General features: G+C 38.8%; 1 protein-coding gene across 1 annotated transcript in view; it reads left to right on the top strand.

Annotated features, from left to right (window-relative positions):
• Positions 1-10,469, top strand: part of DDX60 (DEAD (Asp-Glu-Ala-Asp) box polypeptide 60) — a 47,264-nt gene that overhangs the window by 4,326 nt on the left and 32,469 nt on the right. Inside the window, exons 5-12 of the mRNA XM_009893733.1 lie at positions 1,078-1,185; positions 2,139-2,300; positions 3,227-3,385; positions 3,893-4,034; positions 5,181-5,342; positions 6,719-6,821; positions 7,562-7,677; positions 9,981-10,144. Of these exons, the coding sequence (XP_009892035.1) occupies positions 1,078-1,185; positions 2,139-2,300; positions 3,227-3,385; positions 3,893-4,034; positions 5,181-5,342; positions 6,719-6,821; positions 7,562-7,677; positions 9,981-10,144 (1,116 nt within the window). The remainder of the gene's footprint in view (positions 1-1,077; positions 1,186-2,138; positions 2,301-3,226; positions 3,386-3,892; positions 4,035-5,180; positions 5,343-6,718; positions 6,822-7,561; positions 7,678-9,980; positions 10,145-10,469) is intronic.

The following is a 10,469-nucleotide window of genomic DNA, read 5'->3' as shown; positions in this document are numbered from 1 at the left end:
GGACCTGCTGGGAAGTAGTTCTGAGGAGAAAGATCTGGGGGTCCTGGTAGACAGTAAATTATCCATGAGCCAGCAATGTGCCCTTGTCGCCAAAAAGGCCAATGGAATCCTGGGCTGCATAGGGATGAGTGTGGCCAGTAGGTCGAGGGAGGTCATTCTCCCCCTCTACTTGGCACTGGTGAGGCCACAACTGGAATACTGTGTCCAGTTTTGGGCTCCCCAGTTCAAGAGGGACAGGGAACTGCTGGAGAGAGTCCAGCAAAGGGCAGCCAAGATGATTGAGGGATTGGAGCATCTCCCTTATGAGGAAAGGCTGAGAGAACTGGGACTCTTTAGCCTGGAGAAGAGAAGGCTGAGGGGAGACCTTATTATTGCTTACAAATATCTAAAGGGGAGGGTTGAAGGAGGATGGAGCCAGACTCTTTTCAGTGGTTCCCAGTGACAGGACGAGGGGCAATGGGTGCAAGTTGGAACATAGGAAGTTCTGTTCCAACACATGGAAAAACTTCTTTACAGTTCGGGTGACAGAGCAGTGGCACAGGCTGCCCAGGGAGGTTGTGGATTCCCCTTCTCTGGAGATTTTCAAAACCCGCCTGGATGCAGTCCTGAGTAACGTGCTCTGGGCAATCCTGCTTTAGCAGGGGAGTTGGGACTAGATGATTTCTAGAGGTCCCTTCCAACTCTGAAAATTCTGTGATTCTGTGGCTTTATTCTGTGTTTCTTTAATCTGCTGGTCTTGAAGTCCTTCATGAAGTCCACAGGCAAATATTGTGCTTGGTGGCAAATTCCTGCCCTGTTCTCTATAGTCTCATTTCACATCCTTGTTAAGGATTCTACTTATGGTAGTCTCAAATACAGCCTTTCCTATATGTTCACTCTCACGTGTCTTGTAATATGCCAGACAAGACTATCATTTAGGCCAGGAATGTGTTTTTTAAAGGAGTTTTATTTAGACTAGATGTTTCTCGGAGGCTGTAGACTGTTACATATCTGAATGGTTTCTGTCTGCAGCTAGTAGTCCCTGATGCATTGTATTTGTTGACTTTTGCATATAACTTTGACTTCTGAACTTCATAGTATCAGCAAGATCTGCGATACGCCTGTGAAAACCTAGTCAGATACAAAGAACCATTGATGTGTCTAAATGAACATCTCAAACTGAGTCTGAAAAGCATACAAGAAGAGGTAACTTGATATTTTTTCTTTTTTTCCTCCTCAGGTTGACTGTCTTCCTCCATTCCTTTACCTGAAATTCTTTCCTAGCCAGAACTGTGGGCTCTCTTTCCTTATCCGTAGTGACACCCTGAGTCTGAGAAGGTCTCCTTTGTGCCTACTCTTCTTCACAGCAGCTTGAAGCTGTTTCTTTCTTTAAATTTCACTAAAGGAGGATGGATCAGCTGGAAACTGCTCAGTGGGATGCCACTTAAGGGATTGTTCCCATCTTGATGACTGCCTTTATCTTGTAGAAGACCAGAAGGAGCCCATTCAGCACAAAACACCATCTGTGGCATAAATCTACCCTTAGCCAGCTGGGGGGCTGTGGCTACTACCCTCCAGGTGCACTGTGGCCATTGCCTCACCCCCACAGCAGCAGCTGGCTCCTGAGGGTAGGGTGCAGGAGGGTACGTTCAGCAGTAGTGGGCGAGAGTCGGTGCTGCTGCCAGCAGCACCCTTGTCTGTAGAGACATCTCAAAATCTAAACCTCCCTGTTGCAGCTGCCAAGGCTTGCACATTCTGTTAACTATCACAATCTGGGTATCTTTTTTTTCAGAGCTTCATTACAGTTGCAAGGTCTGCTCTTGCATGTTTAAAGCAATGGATTCATTACTCTTGTTTTAAAATACTTTAACCTTAAAATTTTGGTATTTTTATGTATATATTGTACTTTTAGTGCCTAATATACCCCTGCCATTTTCCTGAGTGTTAAGTTACACTGCAGTTTTGTGACTGTACTTCTGCTCTTGTCAAGTACATGACAAAAAAGAGCTTTTTTTACTAATGATTATGTGCACTTTTCCTCCTGTAGTTTTCACGTCCTTTTTTCCCCTTCTCTGGGACTCTGTAAAGATAAGACTTGTAGCTGTTTGTAGTTTTTATTATAGCGGTCATTCGTGCTATTCAAAATGTTATGACTACAGGTTCATCAGACTGTCCATCTGTTGAAAAAACTGTGGCCTAAAGGATCTGACATTCGACGTGTGGTCTGTGTTCTTACTTGTGCTGTGGGATTAAAAATATACAGCAACGTGTTGAAAAATCCAAATACTTCCATGGGAGGGAAGACAAAGCAATCAGCAAGAGTAAGGATTTTTTGAATATCTTTTCAGCACAGTGACCATAAACATGTCGCTAACAGGAGAGATGGCTGTCCTAGATCCCAAGCTGAAGAGAGACCTAGCTGCTGCCTTTGTGACTGTACTTTGGAAGTGGTCTGGTTCAGATAATTACTGTGGCCACAGCTTTTTCAAAGGAGCATCGTCTCTCTGTGGGTGGCACTGTGCTCCTGGCTGCAATGGCTATTCCTGGGGAAGGTTTTACTTTCGGAGCAATTACTTCTACAGGAAGTTTTACCTTAGAAGATAGTTGCGCTCCTTATTTTTCTTTTCTTAACATTCCTAACATTCAGTGGCGTACTAGCCTTTACAGAAGGATACACTTTTCCTCAAGTTAGCAAGACATTTAAGAAAAAAGGCCTCTTTCTAGATGCGGTCATGACATTGTTTTTGTGACCGTACTACAAGCCTTATGTTTTCATCAAGTTAACACAGATGCAATATATCAGTAATATTTTGAGACATATATTCAGTGGGCTACAGGATAACTGAGTGGTTAGCACAGCTGTATTTCTGTACATACTTTTTGCTGTGCAGCTGAGAAAAGAGCGTAGGCATATATCTAGATAATAACTTTTCCTCTTAAAATAATAACATTTCTAGGCAGACACAGTGACAATCGTTTTTAAGTTTTGTCTTGATTTTCATAGTCATATTCTTTTCAGAAAAGAGATTTTTCTTTTATTACATTATAACTGATCTGCATCTACCGGCACTACAAGAATGTTCGTTTTGAAGTAAGTGTATCCACAAGTAATTACAATGCACAAATTGTTTAAATAGATCAGAATTAATAGCTGCTTTAACAAAGTGCAAACCACTGAATGACATAGAAGCGAGCACAATCATTTTACTGAAGGATGTGGTCAACTTTTTCTGTCATCTCTCAACAGGGAAGAAGTAAACCCCTATCTCAAGAACAAGCAGCTGACCTCTGCAGAATGCAATGTCTTACAGTCGCCTTTCTTCTTCATATGCCTCTTTCACAGAGAGCTCAGATTAGGATCATGAAATCCTGCTGGACTAAGCAAGTTTTACCATTAATAAAAATGGTATGTGTAGCACTGTCTTCCTTCCCCTGTCATCAGGTGCAATTGTCATGTCAGTTTTCATATTCCTTTATATGCTACTTTGGTCATCTGATGAGATCAAAGAGCGTAATGTACCTGCTGGAGACAAACCTTACCTGGTTCAGGAATCTTGTGAGTCACAAGTCAGTGGGGCTAGGAGAGGGTTTGGAGCAATAATCTCTATACTTGACGTCTTCTTAGACATCTCCAGTTAGCCAGCGTTAGTGTTAGGGTACTGGGCTTAGATGGACCTTTTGGTCTCATCCAGTATGGCAAGTTTGATGACAGGCCTTTTTGTTGTTTGATGTTGATTATTACAGTCAAGGAGAGCAGTGAAGGCAGTTTCCTGATCACAGACAAGTCAGGTAACGGTATGTTATTTTTCATGTCAATAAAACCTGTGGTAGTTAACCTTGCTTTGGAGATGCTTTGATCCCTCCACATGAGAAGGTGCTCCGTCAGAATTAATTGTTTGCTTTATTTTAACAGCAACAGTTGTGTACGCATTTTTCTCTGACACAGCTAAGTGATACAAATGGTTGGAAGTTGGATTTAACTTACCTGCCTGACTTAAATGATGATTCACTGCTCAGAAATATAGCACATTACTATGAGGTCGAATACACTAAAGGTATTTATCTTTGTTGAACAGTTTGCTTTCTTACATTTCCAACTTTATTAAGCTGCAAAATGAGAATGAAACTGCTTGTACAAGCAGAAATGAGCACAATTTTCTAATTACCGATATAATAACACATACATTTTATGGAATAATAGGGAAACGTTTTTCTATAGCCAAGTCTAGAAAATTGCATGTGAAAGTGTCTTTCACCAGTACTCATTCAGAATTCTTTACCATGTCGTATCTTTGATGTGCCACCTGTACTTACGCAAAGGAAGAGTGATACAGCATAGGTAGTAAGAGCTCTGCATCACTGTTATTGGGTGTCCCCAACCAATTGGGTTTTAGCCAGTTTTGTATCCATTTAATTTTGTCTTGGTGCAACACAGTCAGAATGGAAACTAGATTTGATCCCTAATGTCAGTGGGGCATTGGGTAATATTTTTAATTTCAGATGAGATTGATTCAGACAAAATTGGGTATGGTCTTACAAATACATGAATTGGGAGCTGGAGCTTTAAGAACACCATCAAATGTGTTAGATTAACAAAAAAGTTACAAAAGCTGTCAGAGAAAGAAAATATGGGAAAAGACTTGTAGCAAATGTTTTCTCAGAGTAATTCTGTTTATCTGAAATCCTCTGCTATGGGTCTATCTGTCTGATAGTAAACCAGAACACTTTCTTTATGAATCTAGTCACAAGGTGTCCTGTGCGTACCTCGATAAAGGAAGTGTAGAGGAATTTTTGAAGGAAATATATATTAGGGGTATGAAACACTTATTTTTATAATGATACCTATTATTGGGCACTAAAGAAAATTCCCAACTCAAGGTCCTACCCTGCAGGAGGTGAAGGTGAGAGAAACCCTTCTTTAGCTGTGGAGCTTGCAGAATACCACAGGCAGTCTAAATCTGGTGTTCTTTTGAAAATACATCTTGTCAGTACGTTTAGTTATTTATACCCTGGGCTATTAAAAACTGAATGTACAACTTTCTAACCTAATTTCTTGTAACGACCAAAGATCTTAGATAGGGCTGACGTCTTTGAGCCTAATGTTGCGTAGGTGAATAGGAAGTTCTGTTTGTGGAAACTTCTAATTTAAACTCTTTTTAAAATTATTTTTATCTTTTTTTCTTTCTTCACTCCCTGCACAGGATTAGAGTTCAAAAAGGAATTGGGGAAAGAAATGGAGAATGAATACCGATGCTTATGGGACACCGTAACAAAATTGGCTGCGAAATACAGTTTTGGAGATGCTTTCCCAATACGAAAGACTTCCCAACTATTTCTTGAACAGGAACAGACATTATTTAGAGGTACTGACAACTCCACAAATTAGAGAGTTAGAAGCATGATCTTCGTTACTCTCACTAAAAGTTTTAGGAGTAGTGATCTGATTTTACCCTGATCACAAATCTACTCCATGCTTTATAGATCCTCTCCTCCTTCCCTTTCGACCCCCTAGCAAAATGTGAAGCTGATGCCAAAATAAGTCTCACCAGGCCTTATGGGTGAAATTCTGACTCCACTGTAGACAGCACAAATATTCAGTAGGAATTGGGTTTAGTTCCATGATTGCTAGCCCAAATCTATTTTCTGTATTGTAAAAAACCATTATGATTAGTGTAATACAAATAATAGTAAAAAGCGTAGTAATTACTCATAATTAAAGTAATGATTATGCTGCAGGAAGACTGTCTCTGAAGAACATCTTTGTTGACATAGGGTTATGCAGGTATTGGGTATGGGAGCAGCAAATTAAGTGAAATATGGAATTGTTGCCCTAATGGTGGAGACCAGCCATCACTGTAGCTCACATTGCAGTCCTTGAAGGCTCTAGATATGTGACTTGCCCATAAGAGTCTTAAATTACACCATCATCATGTTTAGTAGCCCATAGTTGGGGAAATGCATGGTTCGCTCAGAGATTATTTGTTTTCTTCCCTCACTTACAAGACCTGTTTTGAATATCTGAAAGTAGGTAGACATTTTTGCCTGATATCTGACATTTCTTGAGAACCAGTTTTTTTACAACCTTCAAATGTTTGTTTTAAACCTATCGAATTGTATAAATCTTTAGAAGAGACAGTTGGTAAGAAATTCAGTAAAGGCTGGAATGTAATTCTACTTAAGTTTGTGAGTGTTCTTGGGCTGGTTTCAAAGCCATCAAGTGGGCAAAATGAGCAAATGGGCAAAAAAAGACAGTTTATTTGTTATCTGTGGGATATTAAGGCATCTTCTGGCACGGCATTTGTGTTGCCCATTTCTGTATCTCCTCTGGAGATCTCAAAGACTGAAGTTGGGGCTAGACTTCAAATGTGGGAAGGATACGCAAGGATTACATGTAATCTTCAGTCATCTAACATAAATGCAGTTGGAAGTGCATGTTTATGGAATCGGTGCAGGAAAGTAGATGCTGGTGAGATGGGATGGGTTGTAGCATGCAAAAAGTTAGCATAGGTGCCTAAAATGGATTATGAGAATATCTATGCAGGAAGCCATAGTGATGTCTGCTTCATTATTCTTCTCATGCTTTAGAAGAAACAGAAAAAGGGGAACTTGTGAACTGCTGCTTTACTTTTTTTCACTTTAGAGAATTTAATTTATAATGTAATGACAGAATTTTCAAGTATGATATGCCATTATATATATTCTTAATTAAACAATATTAATTATTTTTTACACTGTAAAGATTATAAAGAAGAAATTCCTAAGATTGGACTTATCTCAGTGAAATCTGATCTTGTTGAAAATTATGCTGGAGATGTTTTGAAAGACCTACCTGTTTTAGAAAGGTACATATGAGTTTTATTCTAATGAAATAACATTATATGGGCTTATTTTCTACTTCCCTGCACTTTATATCTGTATTATGCTCAATTTTTACAAATGTAGAAGTGCTTTTTCTATGACTGGGTACAATTTCACATTTACATGTAGTGGTGTAAATATTAACAGAAAGTTGAGAACAAGGATGGGTAAGAGTCAACGTATCTGTATTTTCTGATACTGTTATTTGCTATATCATTATAGCATTATAATCTTTGATTCTTATCCTACATTCTGAAACTGTTTTTCTAAATGTACAACTTGTATTTGAAAGGCCTTATCGTAAATTGCAAAGCTCATTGATTTCAGGAAAGGAAAAACATTGAATAAAAACACTGAACAAAAAGTAAGAAGAGATTATTCTTTACATTTGCTCTGCTACTTGTGGAAGTGGGTTCGGTGCAGTGCAATGAGTATTTTTTTAGCCAGTGTACGAGTTATGTAGTTACATTGCATTCTGTGATTAATCAGTATGAAAATAAATGGAAAAAATGGGGTTTTACTTTGTTAGTAATTCTTTCTGAAAAACTGAGGCTATCTTGATGTGCTATATCTGGAGTAGAATTAAACCCTATGTTGGTTTTCTGCCATAGTAAAATTGTGTTTTGTTAATTAGCCAGTTTTTTGAATGTTCAAAACATTCATGTTTCATTAGAGATGCCGGAAAGCGCTTTTAATTTGTCTGTTTAATGTTTGTATATTTCAGCAATGATCCTGCAATTACTTCACTTATTAAATACAAGGAATTTGATGAGCTTCGTCACTGGCATTCTGGCAGACCTTTGACTGAGGAATATGAGCGAGTGCAGCGCAATGCTGATGGTAAGAAAAAGTAACACAAAGCCTACATGTCTGTTTTGGATACAACAGTATTGTAAATGTTATTGTGGTTTTGGAGAAGGACTTCTCATTTCAGAAAATATTTGCAGCTGTATAAATACTTGCCAAACGAGAGCTACTGCAATAGCTAAATTATACTTAAACTGATGTGCCTGTGCTTTATTTATATGCATTGTGTACAATCTTATATAGTTCTAACGAGTAGAACAGAATGAGCACTTGTGGTCAGATGTTCATGATACATTCCCTTTTGCTTGCAAAGTGCTTCACAGATTTATATAAGCAAACTGTACGTACATGTGCAGTTTAATGTTTAAATGTATAGTTTGGATAATGCTTGATAAGCACAATCATACGTGTGCAAAATCTGCTTGGATGTTTGCACAGTGCACACATAGCCAATCTTATCTTCTGAGAACAGAATTAAAATAAGAAGTAAAATAAGTTGTTGTGGTTTAACCCCAGGCGGTAATTAAGCACCATACAGCCACTCGCTCAGCCACTCGCTCATCCCCCCCACTGCCCCGGTGGGATGGGGGAGAGAATCAGAAGAGTGAAAGTGAGAAAACCCGTCAGTGAGATAAAGACAGTTTAATAGGGAGAGAATCAGAAGAGTGAAAGTGAGAAAACCCGTCAGTGAGATAAAGACAGTTTAATAGGTAAAGCAAAAACTGTGCATGCAAACAAAGCAAAATGAGGAATCCATTCACTGCCCATTGGCAGGCTCATGTTTAGAGCCATCTCTAGGTAAGCAGGGCTCCATCATGTGTGATAGTTACTTGGGAAGACAGACGCCATCACTCCAAACATTCCCCACCCTGGCTTCTTCCCCATACTTTTATTGCTGAGCATGATGTCATATGGTATTGAATAGCCCTTTGGTCAGGTGAGGTCAGCTGTCCCAGCTGTGTCCTCTCCCAGCTTGTTGTTCATCCTCAGCCTACTTGCTGGCAGGGTGGTGTGAGAAGCAGAAAAGGTCTTGACTCTGTGTAAGCCCCGTTCAGCAAAAACTAAATGCCCCTGTGCTATCACCACTGTTTTCATCACAAATCCAAAACATAGCCCCATACAAGCTACTACGAAGAAATTTAACTCTATCCCACTGAAACCAGCACAGAAGTAAACAAAAGTTGTTTGTGTCATAATTCTTGATGTTATCCATTATAGTTCCCTGTATGATTTTTTCCGGTTTGAGATACTAAGGAAAACAGATCATGGACTTGGTTTTGGTCTTAGATTTGCATATTTACATGAAATGAAGTGTACAATACTGTGGATACCAGCAAGTACACAAAACTTTCTCTCAAAGATGTTCCCCTCATGTGTTGCATCATACAGTGAATTAAACTGAAAAACCTACCAAGACTTGAGAAGTCATGGATTACTGTTGGTACTTCCAGTGTTGCTTATGGTTTTCGTTTAGTGACTTAGAAATGTTTCCTGAGTGGGTGTTTGCACCATTTGACCTATGAAACAAGGGTTCCATCTGCTCATCTTTCTGACTGGATGATTTTTTGCATTATTCTGTGCACTGTGATTTCAATGGGAAGTTTGGAGAGCGTAATCTGCAGAATAGTAGCTAGAGCACGTTCCATAAGTTTGGAGTTGAAGGTATATGTCCACTCCAGTTGAAGAGAGGGCCTTCTCTCTCTCCTGTGCCTTGTGTGAATACTCTGAATGCTGACATGCGTCATCTCGGTCTTTCTTGTGAAAAACATAAAAATCTTCCAAAGTGGGTCTTCACACTCAGAAACTGACTCATTGTTTTGATTTTAGGTCAGAGAGAAATACCTAGGCTTGAGTGTGGAAGTATCCGTGTGCTCAGTTCAGTATCTTCTGTTGGCTAGCATAGGTGTTCTTCCAACAGCTTTATTTACTTATGTTTTGATGACAGACTCTTGTTTTCATGGGGAAGAGGTTTCTTTCTGATCATCTGAATTGCCTTTGGAAGACACTTGCCTATTTTCATGGACTGTGTGAGAAGCCTAGGCATTTTGCTCAATTATAATTTCTTTCCAGGCATCCTGCTTGTTAAGTTTTCCAGTATTGTTAATGTGTGCCTAAAGTAGTTTGAATTTGAGTCTATCGCCTATCTCTCAGATAATTCAAAGTACTGTTGGATTTCAGTGAGTCTTAGCAGCCAGCCTCTTTCAAAATGTGATTTGGTCTTTAGGTCAATGAGGAATTTTTAGGAAATTTATCCATTACTCATGTGTCTTTTCTTGGAAATAGATTAGCCTGGGATTCTATCAGAGTGTTTTTTAACCAATTTTATCTGTTTGCAGCACAATCCAAACATCCAGAAGAAAGAAGACAAATACAAAAGTTACAGACTTTTTATCATTTTTATGGAAGCACTTTAGAAAACAGCGCTTCAAAATTTATTGTATATAAAGAGGATGTGTCAGGGAATGATAGCGCTGCTGTCAAAAAGACACAAAAAAAGCATGTGAGTATATTAAAATTTCTCTTTCCAAATCTTATTTCTATTATCCAGGAAAGGATTTTTACTATATGAGTCCTACAGCTGAAGTTTTAACATTGAGTGCGCTAGTAAGTTCTCAGTTGAAGAAATGTAAATTGCCTTTGTACTTCAAATTTAATTAGCTAATTGGTAAAAGTATTTTTGTTCCTAGTTAGGAATACTAATGAGTGATTATATTTTAACAGGCATAAGTAAATAAATAAAAAAATGAATAAATATGAACTCTGTAAAGGGTGATAGGTTTTGGCTTATGGCCAGTGTTATAATGTGGAGTGAAGGAAACTGGAGT

Source organism: Charadrius vociferus, unplaced genomic scaffold (assembly GCF_000708025.1).
Source record: "Charadrius vociferus isolate BGI_N301 unplaced genomic scaffold, ASM70802v2 scaffold59, whole genome shotgun sequence".
NCBI lineage: Eukaryota > Metazoa > Chordata > Aves > Charadriiformes > Charadriidae > Charadrius > Charadrius vociferus.
Note: the sequence above shows the minus strand (reverse complement) of the source record. Positions and strands in the feature narration are given on the sequence as shown.